Source organism: Papio anubis, chromosome 15, assembly GCF_008728515.1.
Source record: "Papio anubis isolate 15944 chromosome 15, Panubis1.0, whole genome shotgun sequence".
Classification (NCBI taxonomy): Eukaryota; Metazoa; Chordata; class Mammalia; order Primates; family Cercopithecidae; genus Papio; species Papio anubis.
The window spans coordinates 90,743,942-90,761,078 of record NC_044990.1 but is presented as its reverse complement, the minus strand read 5'-3'; the positions used below and the strand labels follow the sequence as shown (position 1 = coordinate 90,761,078).

The 17,137-nt window shown below is 56.1% G+C and overlaps 1 protein-coding gene across 3 annotated transcripts in view; it reads right to left on the bottom strand.

Annotated features, from left to right (window-relative positions):
- MCF2L (MCF.2 cell line derived transforming sequence like) overlaps positions 1-16,666 on the bottom strand; it is a 198,337-nt gene extending 181,671 nt beyond the window's left edge. For all 3 annotated transcript variants that reach the window (XM_031655679.1, XM_031655680.1, XM_031655681.1), the window contains exons 1-2: positions 16,570-16,666; positions 10,235-10,401 (exon numbers count right to left, since the gene is read on the bottom strand). In XM_031655679.1, coding sequence (XP_031511539.1) covers positions 10,235-10,397 — 163 coding nt within the window. In that variant the 5' untranslated portion in view covers positions 10,398-10,401; positions 16,570-16,666. The remainder of the gene's footprint in view (positions 1-10,234; positions 10,402-16,569) is intronic.
- Positions 16,667-17,137: the final 471 nt, after the last annotated feature.

Below are 17,137 nucleotides of genomic sequence, written 5' to 3'. Positions count from 1 at the left end.
GTTTAAATTCTTAGAAGTGGACATTGCTGACTGAAAACTAAAAATATTTGAAGACTTTTACTCACATCAATTGTTTTCCAGTATATCGATTATATCGATAAGGACTGGAATTCCTACCTGCAGGCCTGGAATTTTTGGCCATAAAAATGGAAAGAGAAAGAGACCTTGTGGTATTACATTTCTTTAAACTGAACAGGTCAGACTATTTCTGTGCAAGCTTTATATTCACTTTCTATGAACGCGTGCCTCTTTTTCACTCTGCTCTGTAAGACGGATACGTAGATAAACACCTATCCTTTGTTGCAATTTTTTTTTTCCAGGTTTTCATTTGCTGGTCAGTCTTCTTGGTGATTTTTCAGGTACAGTTGTAAGGTTCAGGTAGTAAAATCTCTTCATTTCTTGGCCAGGCACCGTGGCTCACGCCTGTAATCCCAGCACTTTGGGAGGCCGAGGCGGGCGGATCACTTGAGGTCAGGAGTTTGAAACCAGCCTGGCCAACATGGTGAAACCCCGTCTCTACTAAAAATACAAAAATTAGCCAGGGTGTGGTAGTGCATGCCTGTAATCCCCGCTACTTGGGAGGCTGAGGCACGAGAATCGCTGGAACCCAGGAGGCAGAGGCCACAGTGAGCTGAGATTGCACCACTGCACTCCATCCAGCCTGGGCAACAGAGCAAGACTCCGTCTCATAAAACAAACAAACAAAACAAAACAAGACAAAACACCCTCTTCATTTCTTGTTTCCATCAGATCCTTCAAAGGGATTCATCCTCTTGGTTACTAGACTCTCCTCCAAATGCCACTGAGCACTGCATTCGAGTTCACAGATCCATTGGCTGCCCACCTCTGTGCTAGTGTAGGACCTCCCAAGTGCACTCCTGATGAAGACGTTTGCACAGAACGCTGGGGTGAAGGGTCAGGCCTGTCCCAAACCCCTGAAGACAGCCCACTGGGATCAACGCCTTAGCCCGGTTTCAATCCATGCTGGGCGGGGAGGCCGGGTCTGTAGACACAGGGGCGAAGGACGTACTCATGCTGCCAAGTGCCTCCCGAGACTGGCAGGACACTGGCTGGCTGTGGACGAGATGCTGAGCCCTCTGCTGGAATCGCAAGCGAGGGATTAGACATCTGGGGAGAGGTTGGTTACGGGGCTTCCTCGGGAACAGGCAGTGTTTTTACCAGTCCCGGACAGATGGGCAGAATCTTAACCCAGTCCCGGACAGATGGGCAGAATCTTAACCCAGACGTGGACAAGGCAAGTGGGAGGGAGAGAATTTCTTTGCAGCGGGAACAGTTCAAACCAAGTGAATCCCCCTCTCCAGATCATCCCCTCGGCAAAGCTGAGAGCAGCGTGAATAAACATAAGCATGGGCCGGGCGTGGTGGTTAACACCTGTAACCCCAGCACTTCGGGAGGCTGAGGTAGGCAGATCACGAGGTTAGGAGATCGAGACCATCCTGGCCAACATGGTGAAACCCTGTCTCTACTAAAAATACAAAAATTAGCCAGGTGCGGTGGTGTGCACCTGTAGTCCCAGCTACTCAGGAGACTGAGGCAGGAGAATTGCTTGAACCCAGGAGGTGGATGTTGCAAGATCACACCACTGCACTCCACCCTGTGCGACAGGGCGAGACTCTGTCTAAAACAAACAAACAAAAAAACAAAAAAACAAAACCCACAAGCCTGGTGTTTCTGTCTGACATGCTGGTGACTAGTGATGCTCACCTTTGATTCTGTAATGTCAAACACACTTTCTTCAGAGGAGAAATCCGACTTGAATCATAGAGCACATATTGTCGAGCACGCAGTTAGGCAGAAAACCCCTAACTTTCTGATACACTCACAGAATCACGTGTGCTCCGGGGCGTGAAGAAGCTGCTCTGGCTCTGAGAAGGGGCTCGTGGGAGAGAAGCTGCCTGCTGTCTTCAGACACCTTCCGTTCACCTGAGGAGTCTCTCCAGCAGCTCAGAACAGTTATTCCTGGCTTCAGGTAATATGTCACATTCGTTTTAATTAAAAGATGAAAAATACTCCAGCCAATTGCTTTCAGAACAGTCCATTTAGGCACCCTTGAATCAGAGGGTGCTCGGGAGACCAGGAGACCCCTGTGCAAGTGGGATGGTGGTCCACTCCATCCCCCTAACACGGGAGCCCTGGTGAGTCAGAGCACCTGTGCCCCCATGCCGGCATCTCACCTGGCCTTGGGAAGCTGCCCACACCCTTGGCATTGGACACGAGCCGATACCAGCCATGCTTCCAACATTAACCAGTAACACAACTCATTCCCAAATGTCTGGAGGTTCATACGCACTGAACTTATGTCCTTTAAAAAATGAGGAATTCCTGCCAGCTTCCTGAGTAACACACAAAGTCCAAGTAGACAAGATGCTGAGGAATCAGGAAAGGTTGAAAACGAGAAGTTAATCACTGACAGCCACACTGCAAGTGCCATTTCCACAAACAACATGTTCATCTTCAGAGACCATCTCACTCGAGACTCACAGAACTACAAAGAAAAGATGCGTGGAGAGCGCGGCGGGTGCCCATCCTCCCGACAGGCGCTGTTCTTTAACCCGGCGTGCTGCTGAGATTGCCTTTTCTCAGAGCTGTTTTCTGCAACACTAAATGGCACGCAAGGAAAAAGCAACGAATCTTCCAGGAAAATCATGAGCTTTGAGAACCGCACGAAGAACCAGAAAGTTTCAAGTCCAGAGTCTACCAAATTATTAAAGAACATCTTCTGTGGTCCAAGAGAAACCAGCCCATCAGCATACAATGGCTAGCGCCCAACCATAGAAGGAGCTGAAGATGTGAAGAAACACATCCTCCCCTGTCAGATTCGCGAAGGCACAACTATAGCCTCTGCAAAGGCCACAGCCACCAGGATTCAGCCATTCTCCACCAAGCCGCGACTATGACCCATGCCAGGAACACCGAGGATTCTCCACCAAGCCGCGACTATGACCCGTGCCAGGAACACCGAGGATTCTCCACCAAGCCGCCATCACTATGGCCCGCTATGAAATGAATTGGTGATTCTCCACCAAGCCGCGACTATGACCCGTGCCAGGAACACCGAGGATTCTCCACCAAGCCGCGACTATGGCCCGTGCCAGGAACACCGAGGATTCTCCACCAAGCCGCGACTATGACCCGTGCCAGGAACACCGAGGATCTCCACCAAGCCGCTGACTATGGCCCGCACAGGAACACCGAGATTCTCCACCGTCAGCTGACTATGGCCCGTAAAAGGAACACCCCAGGATTCTCCACCAAGTCACACTATGGCCTCGTGGCCAGGAACACCGAGGATTCTCTCCACCAAGCCGCTGACCATGACCCGTGCTATTAGGAACACCGAGGGATTCTCCACTGCCGCCACTATGGCCTATGCCACAAATACCGAGGATTCTCCCACTGCCGCTACCATGACCCATGCCAGGAACACCGGATTCTCCACTGGCCGCCGACCATGGCCCATGCCACAGGAACACCGGCGGATTCTCCACCAAGCCGCCACTATGGCCCATGCCAGGAACACCCCAGGATTCTCCACCAAGTCACACTATGGCCCTCGCGGCCAGGAACACCGAGGATTCTCCACCAAGCCGCGACTATGACCCGCGTGCCAGGAACACCGAGGATTCTCCACCAAGCCGCGACTATGGCCCGTGCCAGGAACACCGAGGATTCTCCACCAAGCCGCGACTATGGCCCAGGCTGTGAACACCACCGAGATTCTCCACCAAGCCGCCGACTATGACCCGCTGTGCCAGGAACACCCCAGGATTCTCCACTGTTGTTTTACTCATGGCCTGCGGCCAGGAACACCGCGGATTCTCCACCGTCACGACTATGGCCCGCTAGAACACCGCGAGGCCTCCACTAAGTCAGCGATTATGGCCCGCAAGAACACCGAGGATTCTCCACCAAGCCGCGACTATGACCCGTGCAGGAACACCGAGGATTCTCCACCAAGCCACGACTATGGCCCGTGCCAGGAACACTGCGGATTCTCCACCAAGCCGCGACTATGGCCCGCGGCTAGGAACACCGCTGGATTCTCCACTGCCACGCACTATGGGTCTGCCAGGAACACCGAGGATTCTCCACTAAGCCAGCACTATGGCCTCGTGCCAGGAACACTGCGGATTCTCCACCAAGCCGCTGACTCATGGCCCGTACAGGAACACCGAGATCTCCACCAAGCCGCGGACTATGACCCGCGCTAGGAACACCGAGATTCTCCACCAAGCCACTATGGCCCGTGCCAGGGAACATCGGCGGATTCTCCCACTGCCGCTGACCATGGGTCTCGCGGCTAGAACACTCGGCGGATTCTCCACCAAGCCGCATGACTATGGCCCTCCGCGGCCAGGAACACTGGCGGATTCACCAAGCCGCTAATTATTCCGCGGCTAGAACACTGCGGATAGCCAAAAAGCCACTTTTCTTCCAAGCGTCTGTTTCCTGTGATCATTTTCCCCTTCCCCAAAGTACAGTTTCAGTTCCAGCTGATTGTCTCTGCAAACCCCTCCGTGAGACTCATATCTGAATGCGGCAGCCCCATCCCTTCTCAAGGCTGGGGCGAGTCTTGGTCCTTCCCGAAGTGCTTCCCAACCCTCCTGCCTGCCCCCAGGTACCTCCTCAGAATCCTGTGCAATCTCCTACCGTAAAGCATGGAAGTGTTAGGTCCAGCCACAGACTCATCCATGCTCCAAGGCTTCTTGACATAGAAACAGCAACGTCAAGACTCCACCCAAGGCGGCAACCGTGTCTGTTTCTGTGCTGCTCTCCTTTCGCCCTGTGTCTTCCACTTGTTCTTTTATCCACAAAGCTTTGCCAGCACCTGAACAGTGTGATGCTCAAAGGTTTGCTGGGACAAAAGTCACTGGCATCTTCAAAGACACCACTGACCAACGGGGATAGATGGAGTTTCTAACAGGAAGCCCGCAAGCCACCCTAGAGCTAGAGGCGCTCGCCTGTGCCGGGGCCCTCACCTCTACTGTACGAGGAAGTTGCATGAATCCTCCTGCTCTCTCACCCTCAATTCTAAGACGATAGAGGTTCTTCCACAGAGGTTGAACAGCATGTTCCCAGACCTCTGCTCTCACCTGGCCCACCAGAGCCAGAACGCATTACACACCACTGAAGAGCAAGGCCACGCACTCACGCTGGAGCGGGCGCTGGTGTTTTGATAGGAAAGCACTGCCAGGGAGAGGAGAGCCAGGCAAGCTCCACACGCACCCCATGGAAATGCACCATGTGTGCATGTGTGTACGTACGCGTGTGTGCACATTCCTGCGGGCACTTGCTGTTCTCAACGAGACAGGCCGCAGAGGGTGAGCTCCAGAAGCCTTAGGGAGCTGATGCTGGCCACGCCTTTCCCGTTCACCTGCAAATCCTGCAGCACACCTGTGACAGCTGACCTTCAGTGGAGTGAGTCAGCTTACAAAACGCTGCAGGCTCAGGCAGGAGCCCTGAGGAGGCCTGTCTGCAGAGTGTCCCCTCAGATTAGAGGGCCTCCCATAGCTGACTGTGAACCAGTTAATCACAGAGTCACCGAAACAACGCAGTCGAACACTGTCACGGAGCTGAAATGAAGAAACCTGAAGGAAAGCAAGAGCCAACAGACAGCTTCAGACGGCACTGAGTGAGCTGGAAAATAAGCTCGTCACTGTTTACCCAGCAGGGCCCAGGCCTCCTATGACCTTCTCAAAGACAAGTGTCTGTTGACTGAGAATGTGGAAGCTGGACGGGACGCTGTTCCTCGCCCAGCAGGAAAACAAAGGTAGAACCGGGGGAATCACCTTCTGTCACGGTTTCAAAGCAAATACGTGTAGGATTCAGCAATTCCACTTCCAGAGAGGTAACCCCAAGGCCTGAAAGCAGGCGCCCACACCGGTATTTGCACACCGTGTTCATAGGAGCGTTATTCACAATAGCAGAGGCGGCTGTGACCCAAACATCCACTGATGAATGAGTGAAGAAACAGATGTGGTCCCACCCACACCGTGGACTATTACTCAGTCTTAAAAACGAAGGAAATTGTGTCACACGGTACAACACAGATGAACCTCAGAACGTTATGCCCAGTGTAATAACCTCCAGTTACATGAGGTCCCTAGAGAAGTCAATCTCAGAGAGAAAGAAAGTAGGATGGTGGGTGTCGGGCTGGGGGCAGGGGTGTTGGATACCGTGAGTTCCTCTTCAAAGGTTCCACTTGAACTCCCTCGTTCTTTGTCCTCTACGTTCAAAGCCTAACTTCCTTGCCTCCTTGCCCCTAATTAAGGTTAACGACCTTCCTGCCGTTCCCAATCTGTAAACCACATCTGTTCCCAATTTGTAACAACCCACATCTATTCCTTATTTGGTGCCCTTAGTTCTGAAACTGCTCCTCCCACTGCTGTAGCCCCCACCCCTGCTCCGTGTGAAGTAGCCAGTCGGGATCAGCTTAGATTGTGTGGTCTGACTCCAGCCAATGGGGACCGGACACAGCATCGGGGACTGGCTGCATTAGGGATGAAAATCCCTTCCCTGCTTTGTTCTGTGTGCTCTTGCAGTGACCAGAAGAGTGAGCAGCACCCTTCTGCAGAAGTAAATTTGCCTTGTTGAGAAATCCTTATTTAGGTGCTTGTTTTCTTTGCAACATCGAGCTGTTATTTCCAACAGGGGGAATGGGAGTGGGTGTTTAATGGAGACAGAGTTTCAGAGAAGATGAGAAAGTTCTGAAAATGGACGCTGGTGATGGCTGTACAACGGTGTTAAATATATAATACCAGGGAACTCTACACTTAACAGTAGTTAAAATGGCAAATTTCATGGGTGTCTATTTTATGACAATAAAAACCTATTACTAATTTCAAAATTGTTCTGATACAAACAGGTTTCATCAACACCAAGGGTCTCCAGGCCAGCTGGGCTGGAGGGACGTTGCCAAGGCCCAGGTGACGTGGAGACAGAGCAGGTGTGGTGCAGGCAGGGCCTGAGAGCTGAGTGTGGTTCTCCCGCAGGCCACAGTCCACACAGCACACTTCTCTTTCCACAGAGCAGACGAGGCAAGGACAGCCAGAAGGGCTTCACCGCTCAGAACGCTAAGCAGATTATCGTCCAATCCCCTGGAGTCCAGGGTTAGAGGGAAGCTGCCTAAAGGGCTTATCGGTAAAGCCAGCCCTGGGCCTCCAGGACTCAGGGATCAGAGAGGTTTCGCGAAGTTAGAGGGGGAAGAAGTCAGATGTGACATGATTAAGAGCCACGGCTTGCTGAGTGGGTGCTCTGACCAGCCACACATCTGGGCTCCTCACAGCAGCTGCCTGGCTGCTACTCCTGCCGTCCACAGTGCAAGGCCGACCCGCCCGAGCTTGCAGGGACGGCAGGGGCAGGAGCAAAGCCAGAGCGTGGGCCCAGGCTCTGTTCCATGGCTGGTGCCCGGTGCACCCCAACACACTCCTGAGCCTGGGAGAGCTCGGTACATTGAGAAATAATAGGAGCACTTGGGTCAGTTGCGAGGGTTCCCCTAACCCTAGTCCTAAACCTGCCTTACCCCAAACACTATCCCTACCCCTAACACCTACCCCTACCCCTAACACCTACCCCTACCCCTAACACTCTACACTCCTACTCCTAACTCAACCTTTACTTTAACTTTAACCTTCCCGAACCTTCACCCTAACCTTAACCTTAGTCCTAACCTGTTTTACTTAACATACTCTACCCTAACACTCTACCCTTACTCCCTAATCTTAACCTACTTTCTAACTTTAACTCCTAACCTCACCCCTAACTCCTAGTCCGAACCTGTTTTATTCTAAACACTATCCTACCTCCCTTTAACACTCCCATTCCTCACCCCTAACCCCTAACCTCTAACCCTAACCCTAACCTCTAACCCTAACTCTAACTCCCAATCACAGCTCCTCGGCCCCAGAGCTGGCACCACACACGTTTAAGGCCAGGGAAGGCACCAGTGCTGACCACAGCCAGGTTCTGAGCAGCCACGGGCAGTTAATTCAGCTAAGCTGAGCACGGGAAGACTCTCGACAACCTTCCAGTCACAGAAGTCAGGGCAGCCAGCTATCTGCAGGCGCTAAGTAGCCCCTCACTCCCGCCCTCTTCTGAAGCCCCCTGCAGGACAGTTACAAAAAGGCACTGTCCTGACAGCCTCAGCCGGGCCTTGTAGGGGAAGTAGCTGCCTCCTGGCTCACGGGGTTTCTCGGGTGTGTACATCCCAGAGACGCAGGCGGTGTGCCAGGGAATGAGAGCACCTGGTTCTTTTCGGACGGGAGTCTTTGTTTGTAGCCCGGGCTGGGAGGCAGTGGCCAGATCTCAGCTCACTGCAAGCCTGCCTCCTGGTTTGTGCCATTCTCCTGCCTCAGCCTCCCCGAGTAGCTGGGACTACAGGCTCACCACCTCACCGCTGTTTTGTATTTTAGTAGAGACGGGTTTCAATTTGTTAGCCAGGGATGGTCTCGGACCTCCCAGACCTCGCATCCGCCCGCCTCGGGCCTCCCAAAGTGCTGGGATTACAGGCTTGAGCCACCGCGCCCGCCGAACACCTGGTTCTCAATCCCAGGAGGTCCCGAGACTAGTCTTCAGTGTCTCATTCCCAGACAGTCACTGACACAAGGGAAGTGACGGAAATCACCTCCTTTTGAGATGGAGTTCCTCAAAGCACGCTTCAGGCTGGAGTGCAGTGCGGCCGGTTCAGCTCTCATTTCCGCCTCCTGGGTTCCCGCCATTCTCCTGCCTCAGCCTCCCGAGTAGCTGGGACTACAGGCGCCCGCCACCTCGCCCGGCTAGTTTTTTGTATTTTTTAGTAGAGACGGGGTTTCACTGTGTTAGCCAGGATGGTCTTGATCTTGTGACCTCGTGATCCGCCCGTCTCGGCCTCCCAAAGTGCTGGGATTACAGGCTTGAGCCACCACGCCCGGCCCCGGAAATCAAATTCTTAATCCCGCAAAACTAAGCACATACCCTGGCTGGGGTGACCACACCGAAACGCAACCCCCAGTCAGCCAGCTCTAAACGAACAGCCTGGGTTTCCAAGTGCAAGAGTCTGCAGAGCTGTGGCCCAGAACCGCTGGGCCAGGGAACCACAGACACGCGGCAGTCACCAGGTGGCATCTCTTTCTACAGCGGCAGACACACAGAGCTGACTCTGAAGACAGGGCCAGGGCGGTTCTCACCTGAAGACACGAACCAGGACGGAATCCCCGGGCACCAGCCCTCAGGGCAGCGGCCGTGGGATGGGGACAGGATGGACTCAGAACACGAAAGTCTCAGAATGATGCCTTGACCCAGGGACTCCCAAGACTCCACACGAATCAGCACAGATGCCAGCTTAGGACAAGGCCCCGGAAAGCGCCGGATTTAGAGCAGGTAGCAGAATTATCAAAATCCCTTCTCAGCTCAGCGGCCACCCCATTGGTGCTGGAAACCTGCACGTCCCGTCCAGCCACAGGACGGATTTTGCAATGCCAGCCAGCACCCGGCCACCAAATCCATGCCTGCCCTCGGTGGGTGGCGAGTGCCCACACTGGCTTTGTCCAGTGAAAACTTGACTTTTGGAATCAGTTTGGGAAGAAACGGCAGCAAATAATTAGGCAGGCAAAACTAGGAACAGAGAACTCAGCCCCTTGCTCAGGTTAGAAAATACATGCAGAGCATTCAGACGGGCAGGGGCTGGAGAGAGAAGCGTTGCCTGGCCTGCATCAGGAGGTCAGCCTGAGCTCAGAGAGGCCACTCACACCCCAGGCCTGCCCGGCTCTCGCCTCGGAGGGGAGCCAATTCCAGATGCCCAGGCAGGGCCACTGGTCTGGAGACCAGCTGAGGCTTTGCCATGTTAATACGAAAACACACAAATTCAAACAATAGCTCTTTTGTTTCTAAAGAATGAAGCAAAGCCTACAAATTGTTTCCTTCAGGTATACTACATTTCTCATGATCTCTAACCGGAGCCAAACTCATTTTAAAATACTCACTTAGATAACCAGTGCCAAGTCAAATCGACGACCACACATCTTGAGACAAGTCGTCCCAACTTGGACCTGGGCAGGTAAAAGCCATGTGAACCCATTCAAAGCCCCTCCCACAGCCTGCCACCTGGGGGGGTCACACATTCCCAGGATCTAAACCTTGTCAGTCTCTAAAAGGACCAGAATAGCAAAGAACAGCGCAGGTCCAATCAGTGGTGAGACCCGCAAAATCAAACGAGGCCGCAGCACCCGGCGCCTACCTGTGGCCGTGGCCTCTGGTGTGTCTTGAACAAGGCTGATGACGTCAGACACATCAATTTGGTGATCCGTTTCCTCCTTTTTGGCCTCATTGGGCCGTTGTGGGGAAGAGTAACTGTTGCTTCCAGGTCTCTTGCACAGGATGAATCTCCAACAGTCAAACATGAGGCTGCAGAAAGAAGATTTTAAAAGGACAATGAGGTCATGCTGCAGAAAGACTTAAACTGTTGCTTTGAACAAAACGGAAATAACTAGTTACAGCCTTCAGGGGTATTTATTCTGCAATGAGGATAGTATGTTTGAAACTAAATTCGTTCTTCTCCAGTCAATTTCTACTGTGTCAGGGCTCACTTACACAAGGAACTTTCTCCTGTAACACTGACACAGAATCAAGGGTTGCAGGAGCAAAACATATTATTGACTTCTGCTTTGCTGAAGAAAAGGAAAAAACAATAACCGAGGTTTTCCCCCTTGACATTTAGACTCCTGTTTCAAAGACACAGAAGTCCCCAGTTCTCCAAGTTTCAGTATTTAATTCACCGAACTGGCAAACTTTCAAAATCAGTGCTGACTGCTTATTCGGATTACCTAAAAACATTTCTAAATCCCCTACATAGAGAGCGTCCTCCGAGTTCCAGAAACTTTAAAGCATAATTCCTCACTGAAAATTTGGCAAAGAAACTTACACGAAGTTTTTGGGAAGAATCTTAGACGTACAGAGAAAACTAGTAGCCGCATTTCAAACCAAAGCCTCTGAGGCACGTGCCGGCAGCCCTTCCCTCCCAGGTGCGGACCTGCGGTGCCTCGCCGTGCTGTCTTTCAGCACATTATGGCTCACTCCTGCTTCCCACTGTTGGCATCCCACCCGCAGGACCCCTTCCCTGGGAATAATGACGGCAACAGTTTACTTAAATAAACTGTATTGTGGCTCACGCCTGTAATCCCAGCACTTTGGGAGGCTGATGCAGGCGAATCACCTCAGGTCAGGAGTTCGAGACCAGCCTGGCCAACATGGCGAAACCCAGTCTCTACTAAAAATACAAAAATTAGCCGGGTGTGGTGGCAGGTGCCTGTCACCCCAGTTACTCAGGAGGCTGAGGGACGAGAATCACTTAAACCCAGGAGGCAGAGGTTGCAGTGAGCCGAGATTGTACCACTGCACTCCAGCCTGGGCAACAACAGTGAAACTCCATCTCAAATGAAATAAAATAAAATAAAAATAAACGGTATCGGCGGCTCCACCGGGGACGTTGGTTTCCACGCCAGCGCTCACACTGCGTCCTGTCGCCCAGTTCTGCTGCTGCCCGGGCCTCAGCTCCCTGGGGAAATCCCTCCTGCCCTGGCATTTCCCTGGGAAGGGGCCGCCTGCCTCCCTCCAACCTGAAATCCCTGCTCCAGTGGCTCAGAGGCCCTGCTGGGACATCTCCCCCTTCACTGTCTTCAGTTAAACCCCCTCCCCATCCCTCAGGTCAGACCTGCAGGTGCCCAGACCACCCCACAGGCGCTCTCGGGGCTGCTGCTGTCAGTCCCCAGGGAGCTTTGCAAACACCAGCGCCCACCCCTAGAGAGCAGGCCCGTCACGAGAACCACTGCCCCACCACGTGGAGCCCCAAAGGACGACGAAGCCTGCCCAGGACAGGGTGATACCCATTGCCAACCCACAGTCCAGGTCTCAAACACTCCGGGACGCCAGGGCCACACCCACGCCCCTTACAGGAGAGGCTGTGCTTCTCCACCCCCGCCTCTTCCCCAACACACAAGCTCCACAGCCTTGACTCCCACCCCACAAACGCACTCACCCCTCGGTGTACATCAGGGCACGGGCCTTCCAGACCACCCCACACTCACCCCTCGGTGTTCAACTCATCCCTTTGCTGCTACTGTTCAGAACTTGGTACACGTCCCGGCTCCTGTGTGGTTTTTTTGTTTTTTTGTTTTTTTGTTTTTTTTTTGAGACGGAGTCTGGCTCTGTCGCCCAGGCTGGAGTGCAGTGTCCGGATCTCCGCTCACTGCAAGCTCCGCCTCCCCGGTTTACGCCATTCTCCTGCCTCAGCCTCCCGAGTAGCTGGGACTACAGGCGCCGCCACCTCGCCCGGCTGGTGAAGTGACACAAACAGCGGAATAGCAAATGGAGGAGGGGAGGCTAGTGCTGAGGGTCCCCGGGGTGGGGGCACCACGGGGGAGTGAAGGATGCTGGGGCAGGAGGAGCAGGGCCTGGATGGCCGTGGGCGGTACCCCTGCTGCCGCCGCGTCTGGCAGGGTGGGCCTGAGGGAGGCTGTGAGTGGCTAGTGGTGAAAGGCTGGACCTGGACTCAGTTCCAGCACCTGCCGAGCTCGGTTCACAGGGATGGTTCCTTTACTCAGCAGCAGTGTGGGCACCCCCAGGGGGCAGGCGGCCTCCTCTGCACACAGGCTCCAAGCAAACAAAACAAACATGAGCCCACCTCATGCCCCGTACCCAGCTTGGGTAGTGCACGGAGAGGATCAGAGGCCGTGGAGCACCTGCCCATGCTGGGGGAAGCCGCTGAGGACTGGGCGGACATTACTTTGGCCAGGCATGTAAGAGAAGCAGTGAGCTCACGGCCACACATTGTATCCCATCCCAGGCCCTGGGCCCTAAAGATAGGAAGGTCCTCGCCGCCGCCGCACAGCTGCCACTCACGACACTGCGTCAACTCCAAATAGCCAGTATTAATAATAACGTGGTGTAGAGGTGGGGGCGGCGGCCCCAGGACAGGCGGAGCTGGGAGAGCTTCCCTAAAGAGTGAAGGCTGCAAAGCCATGGCCCAGAGCTGGAGCGGGGGCCAGGGTCAGGGCGGGGTCAGGGCTGCGGCTCAGGCTGGAGCTGAGGCTGGATGGGCCACAGGGCACCTCCAGGGCTGTCTCTGCTGCTGCAGGGTGAGAGGCCAGCTAGGCCTTGGCACAGAGCGGGTGCTGGGCCGACACCCCTGACTGCGGCCCTCACTCCGGTCCCCACTGCCAGTCAGCGCCGCCCTCACCCGGCTCCACCTGCCACTCTAGTCTGCCCACCTGGGCACAGAAGCCGGCCTGTCCCCACAGGTGTTCCTGCTTTCTTTCTGCTATTTCTCTAATGAATGAAAAGTGAAGATGGAGACTGTGAAGAAAACACGGTTACCCTCTCTAGTCTCCACGGCATCACTTTCTCACTAGATTTGCTTTGATTTCCTTACATCATGATGGAAATGTCAGTAATGCTCTTCACTTTCTCAACAGGTGGGGCTGCATGGCCCCCAACAGTGCCTTACATCCTACATTTCATCTGGGACGTCCCACAGCTTCCCAGCTCTGGTTCCAGTGGCCACTTGAGCCATCATTGTTCCTGCTGTGACGACCCTTGAGGGCTCCGAGGAGATCCTGGGCATGCTTGGGGACGAGGAGTGAGGCTTCCTGTGAACCCGCAGAGCCGGCCGGGGCAGCCCTGATGCTCCACTGAGTCTGGTTCATGCTGGGCTCCTGACCACCGTGTTCACCATGGTGGCCCTCACAGATATCCAAAAGCTTCTCAGTGGCCATACAGTGTCCTGTATCCTACCGTGGGCTGAAAGCTCAGACAGCTTCACTTTAGGAAGCCAGGAGTGACCCTCATGATGTAGATTTCCCAAAGAGGGGGTTGCCATGAACAGGCCTGTGAGTGAGGGGTTACCAAGGCCTCTGGACAAGACTTGAAATTCTCAAAGCGCCACTGCCGCTTCCAGCTGGCCATGCGCTAAAGACTCTGCCACCTGCACTCCAAGCTGGGGCCCTGTGCTCCACTGGCCTGGCCTCCTCTCAGGGTGGGCTCTCAGCCAGCATGCCCCTGACCAGTGCCCTGCTGTCCTCTGAAGGACCCTCCACAGGGAATCCACTGGTGACTCAAGTTGGAGCCTAGAAACATCACTGAGTAGCTGCTGAAGATGCAGGCCCCGTCCCCTCTGTGAGGTGGGAAGGTCTGCGGTGGGGCCCAGGAACCAGCATTGGGATGCCAGGGGGCTCCTGTCACCAAGATGCAGCCCAGAGCCATGCACCTGCCACATGAGAGTCTCGCAGCGTCCTCGGGAGCCAGTGCAGACAGTGAAGCGGGGTGGGCTGAACAGAAAGCTGGGCTGCACCCAGAACCTGACAACTCCATCCTTCTGGTCACAGTGCTAACCGTGGCTGCTCCGGGAGCCTCCGAAAATGATCCCAAATCATCTCAACTGGTGACAAAAGGCTGCCAACCGGCGGTGTTCTCGGCCAGTCTATCTACACCACTCATCTCCTCCATGCCCTCTGTCAATTCCAGGCCTTCTCCCACCACATTACAAACGGAAATTACGTGGCTGTAAAGACCGCGGTGCCTCTCTTCTGAAGGGACCTTGGGTCACCAAGAGGCTGCCTTTCCAAGATAAACGTTCAGATTCCAACCAAAGTCTTCCCTGGGGTCCTCGATGTGAGCAAGGGTGCATCTCCACAGCAGAGCAGACTGGGACCACCCAGTCCGGGACCAGTTAAAGGGAAACCTCAGGAGGGGGCCTCGGAGGGCGGTGGAGAGACCTGAATTCCAGAGGACAGATGTGAAGCTGCACACAGCCCTTTCATCTTGCAGCAAATCCAATCACCTTGGTGAGGGTGATGACTGTGCCCCTTCCCCTCTGCACCTGGCTGTGCCTGCAGGTCCTGAAGTCAGCACAGCGATGGGGGAGGCGGGCCACGGGGTCCCTGTCAAAGCCTGCAGATTCCTAAGCTCACCTAACTTTGCAGACCCTTCACGGATTCCAGCAGTTTCCCACAATCTCAGGTTTCACAGCAATTCTGTGAGGCCCCCAGGGGAGGGCTTCCCTCATTTCACAGATGGTGTGGGGGTTCTTGGGGAAACCCAATGTGAAAGTTTGAGCCATGGATGCTGGGACCCCTGCACAGCCTGGTGAAATCGGGGACACCGGGACCCCTGCACAGCCTGGTGAAGTTGGGACCTGGGAGGGCGGGGCTGGCCCCACAGGATAGGGAAGGGCTGGAGAGTCCTGAGGGAGCCTTAAAACCCCCATCTCCTGCCCACCTAGCTGCCAGCTGGCCCCAGAGTCCTCACTGCCCCCCCTCCCAGGGCTGAGGGCTCCGCAGGCTCCCGGTGTCCTGTTCCCCCAGCTACCCATGGAGGTTGCAGAACTCAGGCAATGCCTGGGTGTGCATTCCGCTCTCAGGACCAGCCCCGGACTCCTCGCTCCACAGTTTGCATGTTAGGAACCCCCCAGGGCTAGGGGCTCCTCCTCAGTCCCAGCATCCAGCACCCACCTGGCCATGTGGGTCTTCTGCCTGCCAGGGAGGGGCCACACCCACACTCTGCAGCCTGCAGCCCTGGGGACCTCACTTCTATTTTTGTGGCCAGCCGTGCCGGTCCCCGTGGCCACACATCCTGGGGCCTCCCACAGCCATGCCGGCACATCCTGCCTGGGCGGCCCGGGCCACCTTAACCCCTTCAAGGTCCCGGCTCTGTGAGGGTCATGCGGGCCACGCCCCTGGGCGGGAGTTTCCAGGTAGCGAGCCTGCCTGGGCTCCGGAGCCCCCTCTGGCCCAACCCTCCGGCAGGATCCTATATAAGGGTCTGAAGCCAGGCCAGGGGCCCGCAGCTGGGAGAAGAGCCACAGAGGGCCCAGCGCAACCAAGCCGGGTCAAAAGGGCTCCTAGGACGAGTCTGCCCAGCCCGCGGTCCACGGCCTTCCCGCTGTCCGCTTGGGGATCTGTGGCCAAGGCGACCCCGGCCCGGGACAAGCAGGCAGATGAAAGATGCAGGTGTGGACCGGACCCCAGGCTACCCTCCGCTCCAGATTACCTAAAAACATTCCCCAGCCTGTCCCCAGCCCCCAGATGTGGGCTCGACCCCAGCCTGACCCCAAGCTACCCCTCCTTCCAGCCCTGCCCCTGGGCGCCGTCCCGAACACTGGCCCCCGTCGCTCTGGCAGGAAGGGGTGGGCACAGCTCCCAGGGTGGCCCTACGAGGTGCCCAAGGGAACGTCGGCAGAAGCCCGTCCAGGCGTTGACACCTGCCGGGGCGTGAGGCCCCCCGTGACAATGCGGAGGGGGCCTGGGCGCCTGGACACTCGCGGGGGCTCCTCCACGGCCACTCCGAGCACCCCAGGCGCCTCGAAGTTCCCAGCGCAGGACACCGGGCAGCGGCCGCGGGGGCCGATCCCAGGCCGCCCTGACCGCGAGCCGGGTCCCAGCGCCTGTCCCCAGCCGGGCTGAGGGGGGCGCGGGGGAGACGGCCCCGCTCCGGGAGCGACCGCAACGCGTCCTGCCCGGCTCCGCCCCGCGCCCCCTCCCGTCACCCCCGCGTCCCCTCCAGGACCCGCCCCGCGCGCACCTGCCGCCCGTGGTGCTGCCCTCCCGCGTCCGCCGAGCTCCGCGCCTCGCAGGTGTCCGCGCGTCCTGACGCCTCCTCCCGGGCCGCGCGGATACTGGGCAGGGAGGGAGAAGGGGCGGGGCGGGCGGGGCGGGGCGGGGCGGGGCGCGCGGAGGGCTGGGGGGGGCGGAGGGGCCCGGGGGCGGGGGCGGGGCGGGGCCAGAGCCCAGAGCGGCGGGGGAAGGGCGGCGAGGCGGGGCCATGGGAAGAGCCTCCCTCTTCTTCTTTCTTCCCTCTTCTTTTCTTCCTCTTCCCCTCTTCTTCCTCTTCCCCTTCACCCTTTCTTCCTTTGCCTTCCCTTTGCCCGACGCGTCGTCGCCGTGAAAACCTTTTGTTTACCTTACCCTTTAATTCTGCCTGAGCATTGATCGGTCGACTCTCGGCTCACCTGTAAAACGGGGTCCCACCTGCCCCGCTGGATCCGAGCCCCCTGGCAGGGAAGTTGTGTCCACTCTGAAGCCCCACAGGGACCCAGCTGCCATCGCCCTAGCTGGACCCTTCCCTGCAGCTTCCCAGGAGAAAGCCGGGG